The 22,179-nt window shown below is 32.9% G+C and overlaps 1 protein-coding gene across 4 annotated transcripts in view; it reads left to right on the top strand.

Annotated features, from left to right (window-relative positions):
- The window catches only part of LOC108358517 (mucin-12), a 142,750-nt gene that overhangs the window by 83,060 nt on the left and 37,511 nt on the right, over positions 1-22,179 (top strand). Inside the window, exon 4 of one of the 4 annotated variants that reach the window (XM_017609918.1) lies at positions 20,140-20,211. The exons of 2 other annotated variants lie outside the window; for them this stretch is intronic. In XM_017609918.1, coding sequence (XP_017465407.1) covers positions 20,140-20,148 — 9 coding nt within the window. In that variant the 3' untranslated portion in view covers positions 20,149-20,211. Of the gene's footprint in view, positions 1-17,736; positions 17,796-20,139; positions 20,212-22,179 lie in introns of those variants that run through there. One more of the 4 variants, XM_017609917.1, reaches the window with a different exon arrangement.

Here is a 22,179-nt window from a genome sequence, read left to right as displayed (position 1 = left end):
TTACGCGACACCGCGTCCGACGTGTACGAAGTCGGAGGGATATACTACTTCATACACACATACATACATTCCTATGATGAGTGATTACAATAGTAAAAAATTTTAACTGTATGAGCATATGCTTGTGTGTATTAGGGTGGTACAAAATAAGTAATCTCGGAATTTCAATGCTCTCACCCCCTGAGATTGTTCTATATCGATAAAATATACCCCTTTTTTTAATTTTGAAATCAAAAAATATTTAGAGGTCGCTCAAAGCGCTTAAAATTTTCCATGTATTTTACATCGGAAAACCCACTTTTTGTAGGTCAGGGTGTTTTGGCGGACCTATAAAATATAGTTGCTATGAAAAAATTCTTTAATAAATAATTGGGTATGATTATTGGGAATCTTCTGAAGAGAGACAAAGGTCGATCGAAAAATATTGATTTCCAAGAATTCTATACCATTCCTACGAAAATTGGTTTTTTCTCACATAAAATGCATGAAAAACTTTGAGTGCTTTGAGCGAGCTCTAAATATTTTTTGATTTCAAAATAAAAAAAAAACTGGTGCATTTTTTTCGGTATAGAATAATCCTAGGTGGTAATAAAAATTCAGACTTTAGTTTTTCAGATGCATTTTTGGACCACCCTAGTCTGCAGGCTTTCTTTTTAAATAATTTTGTGACTTCTTTCTTTTAAACAACTTCTCTACTTGCCTCTTTGGAAATGGCTTCAATGGTTATTACTTGGCAGCCCAATGACGGAAATCTATGCTTTCTGTTGCCCATTCAACGATGGCTGAGAATGACTTCGCTCATTTTTGTTACTCAGTTTGCATTCAACTTCTCAAAAAGTAGCTGTACTTTGCGGAGGAAAATTAAAGTTTAGTCAGTCGGAATTTGGTTCTACGCTTACTTGGCTGCTGTTTGTTTACGTTTGCCATAAACCGCATCAGCTGTCGTTTTTTATTTGCTTACTCACTTCCACCCTGTGTGCCTGTCTGTCTATCCCTGGGTGTCATAAATTGCTTGATGCTGTATTACTTTTGTGACTAACGTGGAATTTCAATCGCAAAAACGTTTTGCCTGTATAAATAAAAGTTCGTCAACTCTCCTCACAGCTCTCCTTCGCAATTCTCCCAGCATTAACTGCTTAACCTCACTTTTGTATGCCGTTTTTATTTTATTGCATTTCCTTACTCTCAACTAGGCGTTAGTTCAGTTTATGTTTTACGCTCTGCCTCTAAATCGTTTTTGTATGTCTTCATTGATTTGAACTTCCCAGTCAGACTTCCAAAACACAGCAAGAACGGTTCTTTAAGAAGACAATTTCGCAGGAGGTGGTTGTTGTTGGTTTGGAGAGCTTTGGAGAGTTTTTATTTTTGTTCGGATTTATTTGCCGAAATCAAAACATTACAAAATGCTGACTTTAGCAGTGAAGTTTTCACGACCTACAGATATTGCGCCTTCCATAGTAGCGAAAAAAGTATGTAATTATTTCTTCATGGAGATTTTTTGTAACTTTTGCTACAAAATTTTAATGTGCTTCTTCGAATATGTCGTGAAGAAACCAGTACCCAAAAAGGCTTTCTTAGGGAATCACATTCGGTATTATCCGACTGGTTTGTTCTTCGTCGTGCTGGCAGTGCGTATGATGAATTGACAGTCCATGAACGTATGTGTGTATGTGTTAAATGATTTTCACTGCTTTTGTTCGTATTTATATATTTTGATTATCCAACATAAGTTCATTATCAGAATATCGTTTATGATTCATTTCGCATCGCCAGTCTAATTGAATTTGCAGGGAACTTAGCCTGCATTCAATTTTGGGATCTTTGTAAATGCATTTAAAGATAACTTGGTTTAGACTGAAAGCGATTCAACAAATTTTCAATAAAAGCTTGCTTAGAACGTATGTACACATTTTTGTGGACTTATCTTTCTACATATATAGATCAAAGATGTATAATAAGAAGTACGATTAAATTATTTTTTCACCGATTATTAATTTTATTTTGTCTGTTTTTCGGCTATTTTTCTTTTGTTTATTTAATGTTTATATCTTTTTGTATAAAAGTCTAACTCTTTACCTATCCAGCGTCACATAAATCCATATTTCAAACTTCGTACAAAAATTATGAAAACTCAACAAACTTTAAAAATTGCACCCAAAAAATTCAAACTTTTTATGCAGAATTTTTGGAAGAATTTAGGGTATGCGGCAAAAAATTATTAAAAATCAACGCGATTTTCAAGCATTTTTAAATTTGCACGTTAACCTACTAAAGTTTAATAAGCTAAAAACTGCGTACCCTAAATTTTTCCAAAAATTCTGAATAAAATGTTTAAAATTTTTGGGTGCAATTGTTAAAATTTGTTGAATTTTTCATAATTTTTGCACGATGTTTGCCATATGGATTTATGTGGCGCTGATTAGGTAAGCTGCTAAACTTTATAAAAAAATATACATTAAATAAACAAAAGAGAAATAGCCAAAACTAGCCAAAATGTCACTTGACTTAATCAACTGACCACAAGTGTATATTTTTGTTCATACTCGCTCCCAAAACTCGTATGGCCTTATTCATAAAAATAAAATAAATTTAAAGAGCTGAATGAAGGGATATTTTCAAAAAAGTTTTTGAGCTATGAAGCATTCTTTATTTTTTCTGAATGTGGGTTTTAGCTAATATAAGTATTTTCTAAGGCACTTTCCTCAAATATGTATTGATTAAATATTAGTGGCAAAAAATTTAAACACCATATATTTATCTTCAATAAAATTTTCAATTTGTTTGGTTTGATACCAATATTGCAATATTTAACTAAGCTTATAGTATATTTAGATGAAATTCAAAATTTTCGAACGGGTGGCAACCTTCTTCAAAAATATGTTCGATGGTAAGCCTTCTTAAACCTCTTTCTTTTAACAGCCATATTTCAATATTTATTTTTCTTGTCAAATTAGTTGCACTGATATATTCAAACAGGTGGCAACTCTGTAATATTTGGCTTCCAAGAGAGCTTTTGCCAAGGCCATACCCAACCACTTGATCCCTTTCTAGAGCACAAATTGAGTGCAGTCGATCTAAAGAAGATGGGCATTAATCACCATACAACCTTACTTTCAGTAAAGATTCCGAAAATTAAAATGTTAGTATCATTTTTGACGAAATAGATTTCGTATTCCTTCATGCAATTACCAGTCCAAAAAAAAACTTTCATATATTTTAAAATTTTACATATATATGTATTCTCATATTACTTATGCGCCATTTGCAGTTACTTACATTTGTTCATACGTGTACATGAGCAATATCTACATATACAGTTGTCCACAAAATAATAGGAGTGCGATATTTTGACCAGTTTTGGCTATTTGTCTTTTGTTTATTTAATGTTTATTATTTTTTTATAAAAGCCTAGCTGGCTATACAACAAACACCATATAAATTCAGATTTTAAACTTTGTATAAAAATTATAAAAATTTTGCAATTTTTCACCCAAATTTCAAACTTTTTAATCAGAATCTTTAGAAAAAATTCTGGTATGCAGTTTTGTAGCACATTCAATTCTAGTCTGAAGAAGTGCAAGTTTCAAGCGGCTAAAAAATTCCGTTGATTTTTGAGAATTTTTTTGGTTAAAGGTGTTTCACGTTTTTTCCATACAAAGTATGTCGACAATTTTCTTTTATATGGAGGACACTGCCAGCAAAAAAATTGCCAAAAATCAACGGAATTTTTTAGCCGCTTGAAACTTGCACTTCTTCAGACTAGAATTGAATGTGCTACAAAACTGCATACCAGAATTTTTTCTAAAGATTCTGATTAAAAAGTTTGAAATTTGGGTGAAAAATTGCAAAATTTTTATAATTTTTATACAAAGTTTAAAATCTGAATTTATATGGTGTTTGTTGTATAGCCAGCTAGGCTTTTATAAAAAAATAATAAACATTAAATAAACAAAAGACAAATAGCCAAAACTGGTCAAAATATCGCACTCCTATTATTTTGTGGACAACTGTACATATATATGTATGTATGTATGTATGTAAGTTCACACTAATGCAGACAACATATGAATGTTTGCACTCCCACAACATCAATTTGCGCGCCCCCAAAAGCAAAAGTCCCTAATCGTTGCCACTACACAATTCTATGGTTCCCCAGTTGAACTCGACTGAATATTCATGCGCTTGGTTTGGAGTAGTTACATTTGCTTATTGCCACTGTGGCTGGTTGGCTAGCTGGTTGGGCTGACTTGCATGCCATAAAATGTTGCCAGCAGCAGCAGATGAGACCAACAGCCACCAAGCGTCAGAGCGACAACTACATATGTATATACAAAACCAAACTGGTGGTCGCATAGAAACATACATATTTATTTCCCCATGTGTACAGCACATTCACGATCGAAAAAGTAACCATGCGGGTTCGTTAGCGCCAATTGTATGTACATATGTATATATGTATGTAGTTATGTATCTGCAAGAGTAGCAGTTATGGCAGCAGCTGCACTACTAAGTAAGGATGTCTCTATTTGCATGAAGTTTTTAATGTTTAAAATATGTGGAAACAGAGTGTTATTTTTAAACCCATGGTACTAAAAATTAAAACATTATTCTATTAGCACAAGCATTGAACCAAACTTCATGTTAAGAAAATAAAAAAACCAACTAGCAATACGAATTGTTCAACTGTTTTTGTTTTTTCTACGTTAGGAGGTTAGTCGAGTATCCAAAAACGCTAGTCTTCTTTAAATTAAGTACGCAATGCTGACAGCAGTGAGAGCTTTCATGACTTCATTCACTTACGTGAAAAATTTTATAAGGGCTGCAATTCGTATTTTAACATTTCGTTATTTTAGAGGTTATTTTCAATAAACTCAACATAACTAGGAGCGGATAACGAAAGCATAATGGCACAGGTTTAGTAGAAAACCCTACCCCAGAAGAATAGGGACCGATTCAAATGGTAATAGATGTGGCATTTTTTTCCAGATCGTTCTTAAATAATATGAAACATGCACTTGAGACTGCTGTATATTTTATGTAACTATAGATTTGTAGACATTTACGATTGTTGGGCATTTCAGTGTCGTTTATGGAGAATGTTGGCTGTAAGAATAGCTTCAGAGTTAATGCTAAAGTTGCATCGAAACTTGGAGGAAACCGTGGAACATATATCTAATCGTTGTGTGCCTGGCTTACCCAATATAGGCATATAGGCTAAAAGCAGATGCTTCGCTGTATGCGTTTAGAAGGGCATATCCTATTTAAAATTTTCGCAAATGCATAAGTTTATGTTAATTATCCGGTAGCCCTTCTATAGGTAGCGAAAATAAGAGGCCTCTCAATTCTAAGAGAGCCATTTTGTAAGTGCTTTTTAACTCCTGAAATTATCAACACGAGAACTACATATGTATGCATTCAGTTTAAGCTTGGCCTTCATTAGCAAGCCAACGCTATCTAAGTTAAGCTTACATGCATATCTACACATTATCCTTATTCAGAGATATGGCAAACTCATATTCCTGGTATAAATGTTTTTTCATCTTAAATTCGTTTGGTATTGTTTTATGTCAGCTTTGTTTAAAATAGCTGAAGAGAAGATGCCTCCTCAGACAAAGCTATAAAAGGACACATAGTGTTACCAAATGAGTTCCTTATAATTTCCCTAAGGTCGAAGCCACTTTGAATTATGAAGGCTATGAACGTTTCCAATGCTCTTCATTAACGGTAATGCTATACCTATTAATTCGGAATTATACGGCATTCACTACGGAATTTTTGAGTTGTTCATGTAAGAGTTTGAAGCCTTAAGGACAGCCTGACTGTCACAGAAGAAATAAAATGATTTAGATCATTGAGTGTGGCTTCTTTCATCCTCCTGGATGACCAACACGCCCGCTTAATATGTACAGCAATATACTGCCTTCAAGTGAGGAGCAATCTTTATTTAAATTGATGGGACTGGGAATATGCTCCATCACCGCGTTGGTATCGCAATAGTCGTTGCTGATGGATAATGAAATTGTCACTGACCTACCTGGAATAGCCGAATGAGCTGAGATGATTCACTAGCCTGCTTCGTTAAACTTTCCAGCCACTAAGCCGCATCAAACGTAGGATCTATGTACATAGATATCGTTACTTAACTCACAAAGGCTCTAACCAATACTTTTCTCGAAACTTCGTTTCTCATAGATTTTGGTAGGATAAATACATTAAAGTACATACACCTTCAATAAAAATCTTAAGTGTAAGTGCCAAAAGCAAACGCAGTCACGTGACACTTTTGTTTTTGCTTCTCCTGTAAAATAAAAAAAAATTGTTGGTTAGGGCCTTTGGGAATTAAGGTAAAGGTATGTACGTATTATTCTCGTGAAGAATAATCCATGAAATACGTATCGCCTCTTTGCAATGGGTTTCGCTATGATGTCATTCCAAGTCAGCTTATTGTATATACTCAGTTCCGCGCTATTTTTTACAGAATATTGAACTGTGTGATATATATTATATTATTATTTATTTTAAACAACAAAATAAAAACCATAATTTAACCGTTAAATTGGTTTTTATTTTTCTATCAAATTTATCCATTATTTTTTTATTATTATTTTTTCGTTCAAGAAAAATCGTTATTTTTGGATCTTTATTTTTTGATACATTTTTGATCTTTGTTTTTGGATCTTACTTGTAAATTTTTGATTATTTTTTTTTTGTTTTTTTTTTAATGTTTTGATCATTTCTTTGGATCCTAATTATTTCGTTAAATTCTTGATCGTTTATTTTGATATTTATTATTTCGATTAACATCGTTAGTTTTTGGATCTTTTTTCGATAAATTTTTCGCTAAATTTTTTATTGTTTATTTTGATTTTTTCCATAAATTTTTTATTATTTATTTGGATCCTAATTTTTTCGCTAACTGTTTGATCGTTTATTTTGATTTTAATATTTTTTCGCTAAATTTTTTATCGTTTATTTTGATTTTATTTTTTTCGATAAATTTTGTATCATTATTTTTGACTTTTTATTTTATTTAATTTTTAGATCAAAAAAGTTTTAAATCGGTCATAAAAAAGCTGACGGTTAAAAATTGTCATAAAAACCTAAATAGCGATTATTTTTTATCGTAAAAAATAAAAATCCTAAATAACGATTTTGCGATGATTTAGAAATAAAAATCTTGATACTTAACAGTTATTTTCGGTCCCTTGTTAAAATTAAAGGAAAATGTCGTTTCCGTATACGCCACGCAAGCGTATATTAAGCTTTTATAGTTAGGTAAGATTTTACAGGCTTTAAAATAGTACACCCCTAATAAGAACATCAGAAAAGTTAACGGAAATTTTCGAATGTCGCAATATTTGTAAGTAGCTATGTATAAAGCGTTAATTTAGTTGCTACTTGCTACTTACTTACTTTCTTGTTAACATTTCTTTTAGTCAATGTTTATTTTCTATAACACTTTGCACTTAACAAGCTTTGCAGCTTCCTCGCAATTTTTGTTATCAAAGCTGCCTGATTTTCTTTTTACTTTATGAAAATATCTTCACAGGACCGTTAGTGAATGTGTGCGCTTACTTGTTGGTATAACCACCAATGTACATACATGTGTGCGAGTGTGCGCTATGTAAATGCGTCATGTCTTTGAGTTTAATAATCCTGTTTTTTTTTGTCAATTTCAGTGAATCGCAGCAGTGCAGACGTACGCCAGGGAGTCGCGACTTGCACATAGTTTGTGACTCATTTAAGTTTTGCCTTTTTCCCCTCGTTCGGTTCGCTTTATGTTCTATTTCTATTTCATTTTTTAGCAAATGCGCATAAATATGAATGCACTTACGCTGCGAGTATGCGTAATTCCGCAGAGTGTATGCTGCATCGTTGCTCGCTTTGTTGCAAGTAGATTAAAAGAACTTTACGAACGCAACTTTGCTGTGTATAAATTTATGCGAGCGTGTGTGTGTGTATGTACATATTTTCAGTTGAACTCAGTGAAGTTTCTTAACTCTAGTTGGTAATAGTTTTGACATAAAAATTTATACACATCTTCCATAATACATATATAGATACATACATTTGAATGCACACATAAGACTCTTCCCAGGAATACATATGAATGTTGTCTACCCACATAAAACATGTATTAATAACTAAATACATGCATATGCGTAAACTCGTAAACTCTGCACGACTTGTTGTTGAACTTTTGCGTCTTCCATTTGCTTTGAGATATGAGTTTCAACATTTAACCGAAGCTCTTGAGCTTAAATAAGTTTACAAAGATGTACGGAAGAATATCGAAAAGATACACATTTGCTTATAGAAAACTTGATAACTAAATACATATGAGTATCTAGATATCAAGTTAGCATTTAACTTGCATTTAAAAATTAATATGCAGCAACTTTTCACAATTTGTATCAAATTAAAAATTCCGTTTATTCTTTTGTAACAGAATTGTCAATTCGGGCAACTAGCTTGAAAGCGCTTTTCTGTCTTTCGAAAGACTAATTGAAACATCGGCTATCGAGTAGGTCTTCGCATTATTCTGTTTGTATTTTAGCAATAAGTTTTCTAAAACTTTAATTGTAATTAAAAATTTCAAGAATATCAAATAACAAAAGCAAAAATAAACATGATAGGTTTCTAAAAATTTAATTAAAAACGAAAACGTGAACTAAAATCAAGAAAAAAAATAAAACAGCTTCCAAAAATTACAAAGCATTATAAAATTTAAATAAATATATTTGAGAATTTTAAATAATCTACAAATAAAAAATATTAATTGTAAAAAAAATATTACAAGAAATTAAACTGAGTTTCTTAAATTACGTATTAAAAACATAAAAAAGTAAAACGTTTATTAAAAAATAAAATAAAAAAAGAATTAAATAAGTTTTCAAAAATTCAATCAAGATTTTGAAACAATAAATTCCAAAAGTTAAAGACAAATTAAATTAAAAAAAAAATTAAAAATTTAGCAAACATACTTACATACAGAGCAAATTAAATAATACCTTGTAAAAATAAAACAGCTTCCAAAAAATTAAATAACATTAAAAAAATTTAAATAAATATTTTTTTAATTTTGAATAATCTACAGATCAAAAAAATTTATAAATAAAAACAAATTTTTGCAAAAAAGTTAAATTGAGTTTCTTAAATTAAATGATACGTATTAGTTTTTCTTAAAAAAAAATATTAATAGAAATTTAAATTAAAAGAGTAAAAATTTTAATTGAAAATAAAAAATATATACATAAATAAGATTTTAAGAATTAAATCAAATTAAAAATATATACTTTTTTTTAAACAATAAATTTAAAAAATTAAAACAAAATTTAATTAATTACAGAGAAAATAGTAATTAAGGAAAAGAAAAAAACCACTGACCAAGGATTCGAACTTCAGATCTATCGAATGACACTTCTGCGCTTTGCTCACTCGGCCAGTGCAACTGTTGGCGCAGCGCGAGCAAAATCATATACATACATTCATATATCTCCACAAGAAACATGCTCAAGTGCTTTCAGTCAAAAGAGCTTTTCACCATGCAAGTTCGCAAGGGAGCTTTTTCTAAGGCTTTCGTGCCAGCGTAAGAAAAATTTTGAAACTATTTTGTCTATTGCCTTTAAATTTTCTTACAAATTACCTGCAACAATCTTAGCCAAGATTGTACTGTTAGATGAATTTGTCAGAATTTTTCCAGTCTTTTATCCGGCACTTTTCTCAAGATCTATTTAAGGTGGTCCCAATTCATTTTTCAAGAAATTACTCTATCCAACGCCTTGATCCACAGTCTGGTTGCGGATGACAATGCCAAACTTTTTGAGAACAAGTTTCGTGATGTCTACCCACTGTGATTTCATACCAGTTTCATAGATTTCAACCCCAAAAATATGTAAGCTTCCCTTTATGAAAGTTGGTAGGAGAAGCATCTGGCGAGAATCGCTGGATGCGCTCATCTTGTCACTAATAATTTGAGTGCATTTTTTCACAAGGGCATGTATTTTTTTTTCTTAGCTCCCCTTCCAGGATGTTGGACGTTTTCCTTCCGTTCTGCCTTGCATAGCCACTTGCTCCAAATTTCAGGACACTAGGCTAGCGAAGTCCACTGGCAAAAATTACCAGTGGGTGAATACCTTCTAGGCATTTTTTAAGTAGTCCACAACCACAATCCCAATCTGGTCGCAGGAAATGAACCGGCTACATCCATGCCAATTCATAGGAATAGTGCACCTGAGTTATACTGCCTCATCTGGCCAGCGGTCGATTTTTTCGGCCAGTTCACGTCAAGAAAATTACCCGTCAGATTTAATTGATTTTTTCATTGATTAGGATTCCATATTAGGATTAAGAAAATATCGTTATATCTAATAGGGGCCGCATATAGGTTAAAGCAAGAGTTCTTCATGTCAAACAACCGTTATAGTATCGCTTTATCGCTTCATAGGAAACATGTTCAAATAAGCCATTTTAGATTAAGGTCAAGAAAACATAATTTCCTGTTTCGCCTTTTTACATTTAACCGCATCAGATCGCCTCGCTTTAGTTAATATACATTTGTTTTTACAAATGCCACTAAAAAGGTTTTAGGTTAGTTTTCACTGCAGATTCCAGCTCTTTAATGAGGTGATGCTGCCCTATAGGCATTTCATGCCATTTATTTAGTAGCGTCAGCGCAATACCTTTTCGCAACACCACGGCGTATACGCAACATGCATTACGCAAATTTTACATGCTGTCAGTTAGCTATCGGCACTACGTCATTCCTTGCATATAGTACTTACACAAATCGTTATGGCAATTCAATTTGCGAAATTGTCAGCATGTCACAAAGCGATTATAAAAGTAGCGGCGGTGGCGCCGGGGGCAGCCGTGACAAGGTAGCGTTATTGCATTACGAATTGGTTATTGGAATATATTTCCGCGTGAGCGGTTGGACGTTATGACGGGAACGTGCAAGTGCTACATGCATGAACATGTTCTAGCATAAGTCGCTGTACAAATCAAATCGCAACACTTTGCCATAGTGATGGCATGCCAATTTGCAGCAGCCAAATAATGATTTCTGACACATACGCCTGCAGTTGTATAATCTCGAAGTGTTATCGTCGCATTCTAGCTACTTCTCGTTTTCTAGCCTTTCCCGTTCGCATATTTCGCGCTAACAACTTGTGACAGCCGACACTTGAACTCCTATTTCGAATATTTTTTTATATTTTTTTGCATTGTTTTTTTTTGTAAATTTTACTCCTCCATATAGTGCTTTTTTCTCTTCCCTCACGTTCGCCATCAATAATGCTTCACATACGTGGTGTGTCACACATTTGAGTGCCTGGTATGCTGGAATAATAAAACAGATTGCTAAATCGAATTTTCGCCTTACATTGGAAAATATTTTTCAATTTATCGCCCGAACACGCACTCAAGCTGGGCTACATGCAAATGTAAATGTGTGTGCTGCATTGAACGAATTGTGAAAAATGCAACAAGCATTGAGGCAAAAGTAAAAGAGCATGCGGGATGTTGAAAAAGGGGTTACTATAAAAAAAAAAACTGAAGTAAAAGACAAAAAAAAAAATAAAAATAAATTAAAATAAAAGAGCAAACGTGGCTAAGCATAGCGAAATTGTTGCGTATCCTTTTATTTGCAAATTCTACTTCAGCCGATTCCATCGCGTAGATGGTTTAACCAGGTACCGTAAAAGTTACAACTTTTATTAAAAAATCGCTCTTTAACCATTATTTTTTACTTATATTTTTTGATTACTCCTTAAATAAAAGTTTTTTCTGATTTTTATTTTATGAATCCAAAATAACAATAATTTTTGATTTTTATCCAAAAAATTCGCAAATAACAGTTATTTTTGGTTTTTGAATTATATATCTTAGATAACAGTTATTGAAGGCTTTTATTTCTAAAAGTCATTTGTATACAACACATTTTTACCTGCGAAAAATGATAATGACTTTTATACGCATAACTTAAAAAATAAGAGTCGGTAACTGATTTTTATTGATGACTTTTATAAATCTAAGACATATAATATAAAAATCAAAAATTTCTGTTATTTACAGAGTTTTTGGATACAAATAAAAAATTATTGTTATTTTGAATTTATAAAATAAATATCAAAAATAATTGTTATTTTTTTTTTAATTTTGCATAAAAATTAAGTTTTAAATTTAATTCTCGGTGAAAAAATAAATCGATTAATATGTATAGTTGTAGAACATTTCCTTCATAGAAAATTTTTCAATGACACCTTTCATCAATAACTGTTATGTTCGGTACCTGGGTTTATTTAACCCTTTTTTGTTACCACTACCTGATACTGCTTAATGACTGAGCCATCTTGTTAAGAGATGCGCGGCACTTCATGGCTATCATGGAGGTTGTCAACTGCTTCGTGAGGGATTTTATTGGCGCCTGGCTGTCAGTGAAAATGCTATTATCCACTTGGGTCATCATGTAACACTTTACCAGTTTAGTGGGCCTGGCGATTGCCATCAGTTGCGCATGAAAAACGCTACGAAGCCCCGGAAATTCCGTTAGTGTTCTACCGTGACAACAAAAATAGAATAATTTCATACCAGAAAAAATAATAAAGGTGTAGTATTTTCGGTCTCTAATTTAGAACTCAAAATGCTGAATTGCCCGAGATTTGGCTGTCCATTTAATCATTTGGCTTCTTCAGCTCTATGGTATTTAAAGTCCGTGACATTAAAATTCATAGATGCAATCATTTGCGATATCGGTAATTGCAACTTTAGTTTCCTACTTAAGAATTTTTTCTTTTGCGATTCGATATCGCATTCTTACGATGGCTTCACACGACTCAAATAATGAATTCAATTCTACCTGCAAACGGAAGATAGGGGGTGAGAAGAAAGGGAAAGAGTACACATGCGTCTGTACCGTCAAGTCGTATCAAGTTTCCTGCTTTGATTTTGAAATTTGCGTTGCTTCCCCTCTTCAAGGAACCAAAAACTTTAGAGAACCAAAAACTTCAATTCAACAAAAAATAAAGCGTACAAAAGCAAATAGTAAACACAAAAGAGATTGAACAACAATTGTTTTCAAGTATGTACTTCAACCATGTAAATCGGGTGTAAGTTAGGAATTTAACTCACTAAAATTTTTTTCTTCATAACTACGCAGTTTTTAAAAAAAAAAAAGTAAATTTGGTTTTTACGTGGCGCCATAGGGACAATCTTTTTAAATAACATTAAACATTTTAATTTTCCAACTATAAAAAAGAAAGGATGGGCTTGTTTTTTTGTAACAGAAAAGGCTATAACTTAAAGGGAGAAAATTGGCATAGAATCTGTTATTATTTTAATTTTTTCCCTCTTAAAGTTTGAGGTCTTTAAATTTTTTCATAAAAAAACAGAAAATCAGGAATGTTTCATTAAGTTTTTTAGAAGACATCAGGCATATCGAAAAGTGATGTATACCCATATTAAAATTATTAAATCGGTACGTAAGATATAAACTGAAAATATAGACACAAACACCGAAAATGTTGGGTGTGTGTTCTGCTAATGCCAAACTAATTTTTTAGACCCTTTTCTACCACCTTAACTACATACATGACATAAAAAACAATTGGAACTATGTGTAGCACCGTGTTATCACTCAGTTATTTATTCAGCTTGTAATCAGAGTTCAGACCCTTTTTCGTTTTTGCCAGGTCAGTGTCTTAGTGGGCCTTTTTCGCTTGCAGGTGCAAGTATAAAAAATATAGCTCAGACCTTAATGCCCCTCATTTTAAATTTTGTAGTTTTTCCCCTATTGCACCGTGGCCAATCGTAACAGCAACAGATGTTACCCATACTTGGATTATATTTCATGTCACGCATACGTCCAGGTGTACTACTCGTACAACATAAAACATGCGCTGCTTATGTACGCACATATTAACGCAAATACATGTATTTTCTTGTATGTGTATATACTACCCACTAAGCTGCAATGTACTCTGCACATCCTCACATGCCGCAATTCCCTTTCGCACGAGTGCAGCTACTTGCAAGTACGTCATTTGTATGCATGAGCACGTGCTAATATACTTGAATACTTGCATACATATGTAGGTATGTATATCCGCTGATATGCACTTTTATGCGTGCAAATATATGTAACTATGTTATCTCACAAGCGTATGTATGTATGTATATGGAAACATACGCAGGCGTGCAGCTTATTTCGCTTTACTGTAGTTAAAATATGTCATTGGCATTGATGTAAAAGCTAGGCGCACCTACCGCGCAAAGTATTTTGAGATTTTCCATTCCCATCGCATCTTTTGACATACATACATATGTGCATATGTCAGTATCTTTTTATTCACTTTTAAAGGTTTTTTTTTATAGTTTTTCATCAGCATTACAAAACGTTTTGAAAATTTGCTCATGAAATTTTCATTTGGTGCACGTGTCTAATGGCATGTGAAATGAGAAAATTTATTGAACTGCGAAGTAAATCATTTAGAGCGGCTTTCTCTAAGAAGATATGCAAAAGCTTGTGCTTGCAAATAAACATATATGCGTAGTTATTTTTTGAAGCAAAGGCATGCTGAAGCGGAAAAAAGAATTTTTCTTTTAAAGCTAGGGATCGTAACGATTAAAATCTTTATAATAAAAATAATAAGTTAAAATTGGATTTCTATTTTTCCGGCAAAATTTAACCCATATTGTATGATCTTTTTTATTTCGATACATTTTTTATAGTCACCGTTACTTTCGGATTTAAATTTTTGGTTGGTGTTTGGCCGAGCTTCTACCCCGATTTGTGGCATACGCCTTGATGTGGTCACACTCAGTAAGGATGGGACGTGGTTTCTTACACCGACTCCGAACGACGATTGTATTTTTAGCTGGTTTTCATGACCGAAATATTTATGTATACTCGGAGGTTTGCAACTGCCTGCCGTGGGGCTGGAATCCCGGCCGTGCGGAATGGTAGCGCGCGCTGCTAACAACTACACCACAGCGGCTGCCTTTAGTTTATAATGTATAAAATTACTTACAGGAAAATCTCCTGCTTTGGAACTAAATCGTGGGCACAATTGTTTATATCTTTGAAAGTTTTAAGGTCCTTGGTGGGCTTTTGCAGGACTTGGAATTGTCCTGTTACATTTCAGTTTGCCAATAAATTTCCATAGTTTGATACATGTCGATAACGCGATGGATTTCAAAAACGTCAAAATCCGATAACTAAAAAAAAAGTTCGATAATTCGACTAACTTTGATAATTTTGAAAAAATCTCGATAGCCTTGCGTTTCAAGGGCTCGATAAATTTCGGTAGCTTAAAAATGTCGATATAAACAGATAATTCGATAACAATTGGATACCTATATAAATTTCGATAACTCAGTTAATGTTGTTGTCGACAAATTTCTATCACTCGTTAAACTCTGGTAACGCGTTAAAATTCGATAAGCAGTGATAACTCGATAAACTTATATAACCTTGAATATTCGATAACTCGATATATGTATTTTGAAAATTCCAAAAGCTTCGATTCGATAAATCGACAAATTTCAGGTAATCAATAAATATCGATAACTTTATAAGTTGAAAGAACTCAATGCATTACGATAACTCGATAAATTTCGTTAACTCCATAAATAATGATAATTCAATAAATATCGTTAATTAATAATAAGTTAACGTGTCTATATATAAAGCGATGCGATGTTATAACAATAATGTTTTTCTTTAATATCTAATGTTATTTGTACACTCTGAAAAAAAAGTTGTTTATATTTGCGCATATTAAGATAGGAAACCAGTTTGCTCTCTTAATGAATACAAATTTACACGCCGTATTAATTAAATTAAACACTGCTTGTTTACTTTTACTTGTGGAGTTCTAAACATTTATTGTTCACAATTTTACAGTTTACACACAAAATGTTTAAAATTTACTCTAAAAATTGTTTGTTTAAATTTGCGCATATAAAAAGAGGTAACCAGTTTCCTCTCCTAATGTGTGCAAAATTAAACACTGTCTGTTTACTTTTACATATAAAATTTGTCACGTAGGGAAAATTACACACGAAATGTTTAAAATGTAGTAAATATGAGCACTTAATGTTTATTATTAGTAAAAAATATATTTTTACTTAAAAATTTTTTACAATTTTGAACATTTCTTGTGTATTTTTTAAACATCTCATGTTCAAAATCAAACCTTGAGTATCCTTTGCTTATATTTCACAGGTTCTGGTTGAAATATAATCACTTTGCAGTAGTAGTTTTACATGTACTTTTTAGAGTGTAGTTAATTTGAGGTCGGAAATTGCGGTAAAGGCCTCCCAATGGTCGTTCCTCTTTTTTGGCAAAAAGTTGAATATTCTAGTTTACACGATTTTTTTAGCGTACCCCAGTCCCCTGAGTTCTGAAAAAAAATTACATTACCAGCCTTATAGTACTAAAAAAGGATTGACGACCATGCAAAAAAAATCACAGATATGAAATCCAAATATATGTTCAGCAGACACTATCAGTTAATATTAAAATCAAGAGAAGATTTTCGACTTCTCTGTCTATATCAACAAAAAATTTACAGAAAGTGAGTTCGTTAGCTGAAGTCAGTTACAACATTGGTTTCCAATTACATTCCCACTCAATCAAACATTTTACAATCGGAACACTAACCGACATTACTCATACGCCATGTCAATCTTCGCCCACCAAGCAGCGCTATGTATTGTTTTACTATCCAACTATTACTTGAGTTAAATGCATATAAAACACAAGCCGCGAGTGTTAATAATGAGATAATTCTCTGCCTGACACAATTTAAAGCATTCACATTGTCTGTGTCAGTTTCGCTTCTACAGCGCGAGATACATAAAAGCGCACCGCATCTGACCCTTGCGATTAAATCGACTTGCCATGGTTAATCGTCTTTGTGTTCGCACTATTTCACCAATTCAGCTTATTTAAGCGTAAAAGCCAATTCAATTAATAGCCTAAGGTAAGGGATAAAGCGGACCAGACGCAAAATACTAGCAACAATAGCTAAATTGCGCACACAGATGCGAGACAACCGCTACGCGCGCCCAACATTAAACTATTTAGTATTGGTTGACGGTGTATGTATGGTAGGTAGGTACATACAATGTATGTGGCTTAAGCGACCACTATTTGGCGGTGGCTAAGTACGCGCTTAAGCTTACAAGCAATAAATGTGGGTACAAGCACACACACACGCCTGTATGTAAACGCATAAATATGAACACATTTGCATACGAGTATCAAATGTTAAATGAAGTGAGGCGTTGAGGAAAAAGGTTGAAAACAAGCGCCGACCTCTTTTACGAATACACTTGCTAAAAGTTTTCATTTCAAAGTACTTACCTCGAGTGCCTTCATGTGTGTGTGTGGGGGGTTTTTTTTGGGTCTGTGCTTTTTGCGAAATCTATTCAAACAACTCATTCGCCACTTGGGTAGTGGTAAGCGAAATAATAAACCCTTTTAGCCGAGCTTTGCTGGAAATTTCTTATTTGAGGGGCATTGCTGTTGAGCGCTTGTGCGATTTATTAATCGTTTAATAGCCGATTAAGCTACATGAGGAGGATTACTTAATGGCATACATATATACTATGGAGCTACTGTATTTTTTATAGAACTGTGCATGCAAATAATTTTATTGTTATTTAATAAACTTTTTAAGCCGCAATAAAACTTAACATAAATTTATTTTTGTTTTATCTTTCTCATTGCAGGTAATTTCAAATTTGATAATCTAAGTTGATTTTCTGCATTGGTGAGTTCAAAAATACTTAAGATTATTTTTTTTTTTAATATTGGCCAGTCCAGATATGGCTGCGAATGAGACTAAAGCGGTTTGATGAAATAAAGCACCCAAAATTAAATGCCGTCCACAAAATAATAGGAGTGCGATATTTTGACCAGTTTTGGCTATTTGTCTTTTGTTTATTTAATGTTTATTATTTTTTTATAAAAGCCTAGCTGGCTATACAACAAACACCATATAAATTCAGATTTTAAACTTTGTATAAAAATTATAAAAATTTTGCAATTTTTCACCCAAATTTCAAACTTTTTAATCAGAATCTTTAGAAAAAATTCTGGTATGCAGTTTTGTAGCACATTCAATTCTAGTCTGAAGAAGTGCAAGTTTCAAGCGGCTAAAAAATTCCGTTGATTTTTGGCAATTTTTTTGCTGGCAGTGTCCTCCATATAAAAGAAAATTGTCGACATACTTTGTATGGAAAAAACGTGAAACACCTTTAACCAAAAAAATTCTCAATAAGCATTTTTCGTTGCAAAAAAACGGACACTTGCCGATCCTAGGAAGGAAGTTTATATTTAGTTCAAGACGTTCGCTATTCAGCGGCTGTGCTGAATGCAGTTGTGTATTAAAGAGTGATCCGTGTTATCCAAAGCACCATCCTTATCCAGGAGGCAACCTACAGACACCTCGTTGTTCTCTATTGATATTTTGATTTAATATATGAAACTCTCCAGAGCGTAAACGGTTGATCATCCTGGTAGAAAGGCATATTGATTTTAAAGTGGATTTTTTTTTTACCAATATACGATTCTTTATTTATTGGAAAGGATGTAAGGTTAATGGGTTGCTATGACATTGGTTGGTTTGCTGATTTCCCTCCTGCGTTGGATATGTTCCCAGTCCTCAAATCCTACCATTGTAAATGTACCGGTTTCCCGCGCATAAGATCCTCTGATTAGTGGTATTATAAAGTGAAGCGGATGTGAAGTACTTTTTGAAGATTAGCTGGAGATGTTTCATCAGCCCAGATGCTTTCAGAGGCTTGCAGGCAGTTACAGCCCATCTCATTGCTGCATTTCCAATCCTCTGCGCGTGGTCACTTGATCCCATTGCACGAGTGGATGGTACAAGATTTGCTCAATGGTAAGCACTCGGAGAAAGGAAAATCGGCCAGCAAGTTAACAAGTTCCTTGCATGTCCTTAGGAGACCTTTTTCCTTCAAGTGCATTTCAGTAAAGGCCCTGTGATGTCAAGCACTCGCTGAAGGGTCCCTGAAGTCCATGCACTATATTGCATGCAGTGAGGGCATTTTTGCGCATTTTTCATTCACCCGGTCTTTAAACTCGATTGAAGTGCCTTTGGCTGTTTCCACCATGGAGTTTCTCTCTTGTTGAGCTTCATGTTGAGACTTTTGGACAGGCTTCATGCTAGATCTCAAAATGGCTAAAGTTTAACCTAGGCAGCTTAGCTCAAGGTAAGCTAAGTCGTTTACTGTACGTTTCTTCTTTGTCTGTTCTCTTGGTCTTTTACAGTTGGTGGCGGCTGGTAAGAGGGTTATCATTTCAAAGCGACTATGTAAATACTTATAGTATCCATTATTGTGGTTCTACGTACCAAATAAATACATACACAAAAATTGCAAAATTTAAAAAAAAAACTTTTAAAAATTTTGTCTTTAGCCATCTATAACTTAGCGAGTTTATGAATTCATATGGATAAGTTTCAATAATATGTAAAATTTATCAGATATCAGATTTCACGTCAACATGTTATCGAATATTTGCGACTTAAAAAAATATTGAGTTTTTCAGATCTGGTAGCGACCCGTACAGTTTGTTTTTAACCAATTTCAAAAAAGAAGAAGAAGGTTATCAGTTCGTCGGAATATTTGTTTTCATGTATGTTACTGCACAACTTTCTTTTTGCATCGGAAAATTAGTATCTCAGAGGTAGTCCCATACTAATTTGGTTTAGATCCGATCACTGGATCATGAAGAAATTAACGGTACTAATAAATGTTTATATGAGAGTTGAAGTCAGTTTTTGTTGTTTTGGTAGTTTTGAAATTTTCGTGGATGTCTTTATTTTTTACGTAGAACAAAATAATTTAAATGCTGATATTTTAAGGGCTACCCTAGTATGCATGCAAAAATTATGTGCTTCTACGCTTTTGTGCAAACAAAAACTCCAAATACGTAATTTTTTCTACAAAGTAATTAAAAAAAAAAAAATAACTATACAAACGTGCATTTAATTTCTGTACCTCTTTGGTAAAACAACACTAAACAAAATTGTGAAAGTCAAAGATCATGAAACTTATTTGCCAACTCAATTATAACTTCAGTAATTTTCTAATTCATTACTCAAACAGCCAACGTAGCAGACCTTACTTTGGTGTTTCCCTTTTTTCTGACTGCTCGCAGTCCAGTCGAAAATAAATTGTTAAATGTATGTATACACAAAATTAAAACACATCGACTGCAAACCAGCTATTTATGTGTGTATGTGTGTATTATTACCAACATTCAGTTATGTACACCCGTCTAGACCGGAATATCAAAGAGAGGAAATGAAATTGCTGAATCAGTCACACCAAACTGAATTCCAACACAACCAAAATAAACTAAGTCCGTATCTGTGTAATAACAAAAAGCAAGCAAAGACTCAACCTTTGCCATAATAAAGGTAAAAGTAGCAGCAGCAACTGGATTAGCTGTTCACAGCAATTCATTTGGGGTGAAGGGCGTGGTAAAGGAATAATTGCAAAGGGTAAAATTTAACTAAAGAAAAAAAGCGGAAAAAATTTAAAAAATCATCAGTTCGTGTGTCAGTGTTTGGGTCGGCATGTTTTCAATTATTATTTTTTCGTCTTAAATCATAAAAAGGCGGGGTAGAATGAAATGAAAAAAAAATAATACTTCATAAATTAAAATAGAATGAAACAAACCCACCAGAATCACTTTACCATCTGTATAACCAAAGACTAAACAAAATATTTTTTTGAGTCCACCGAAAGTCGCCGCAGCTTCTTTACATTTTAAGAAAAAAAGTATAATTGAATTTTTAGGCCACCATATGTGAATTCATTTTCAATGGTCGCCGTGATCAAAAAAACCATTTAAATCAAATTTCAGTCGTTATTAAAAAAAAATCAAATGTTCGTAAAAATTTCGAGCTTTTTATTTAGATTTCTTAGAACGCTTTTGAGTATGCGGCTTTTTAGACCATTCAGTTTAGGTATAATTAAGTGCAAGTTTCAAGTAGCTAGGACGTACCGTTGATTTTATTTTTTTTTTTTTTTGTATACGAACCGCGGCTACTTAACCAACGCTGATCAAGTTGAATTAAGATATATATTTTTTACCTGCGCATATATGAGCAAATCTCACGAGTTTTTTTTCGTAGCGTCATTCCCTTCTTCCGACAGAAAAAACGCTAAAGCATTCTTCTTGCCTTTATTTCGATCAATGGAGTTCCAGAAACAAGTACAATAAAAACTAAATCAACTATTTAACCAATTTTAGCCCTAAAATGTTTATTTAAGCGAAAAAGTATATTTTTTCATTGTCACTCAAATAAATCATAATTTTTTTTTATAATTTTGGGAAGTTTTCAAATATAATGTTCATATTAGAGACAATGGATGTTGGCATCATATACCACCAATCTGTGAAGTTTCAAGGGTGTGCCACTAAATAAAAACAAAAAATGGCAGCATGCAGAATATACGTCGCAGCTATTTTGTAATTTTTGAAATTTTACGATTTTTTTCCGACTTTTTACTCATTTAAATACAATTTCGCGATAGAATCGTTTTCTTTATATAAAACTAAAAATAATGCATGTTCTAAGATACAGTGATTCAAACAAATGACTACGTGTTTTTTTTTTAGTTTTTTAATATAACATGCGCAATTTACAGAAACTTGCGTTGAGATTTTGAAATTTTGTTGCTCACGGTCTCGGGCATTTTATTTCATACAAAATTCATACTTATTTGAAAAAAAAGTGCAAAAATCCGTCACCAAAAAAAAATCTCAAAAATCAACGCGATTTTTTAGCCGTTTAAAATTTACACCAAAGACTAGATTAGACTAAAATTGCATGGGCTATAAAACTACATACCAAAAAATTTTCTGAAAATTCTGAATAAAAAGTTGAAATTTTGAGGAAAATTCTTGAATTTTCCTAAACTTTGTATAAAGTTTGAAACTGTGATTAACACGGTTTTGGTTACGGCTTGGACGATAATTTTATATACATACAAATAACGAAAAAATGTAGCTCGAAAAGCATTACGAATATTTGAAGAAAGTCAGCAGCTGGTCATTTGTTTGAGTCACTGTAGGTGTACCACCATTTTCAACCAAAAGCACGTTTTTGTCGAAAAATGCAACAACTCGGATATTTT

Source organism: Rhagoletis zephyria, unplaced genomic scaffold (genome assembly GCF_001687245.7).
Source record: "Rhagoletis zephyria isolate East Lansing unplaced genomic scaffold, Rhagoletis_zephyria_1.1 Rzeph_scaffold_00266, whole genome shotgun sequence".
NCBI classification, from domain to species: Eukaryota; Metazoa; Arthropoda; class Insecta; order Diptera; family Tephritidae; genus Rhagoletis; species Rhagoletis zephyria.
The sequence above is the reverse complement of the archived record's forward strand: the minus strand, read 5'-3'. Positions and strand labels throughout refer to the sequence as shown.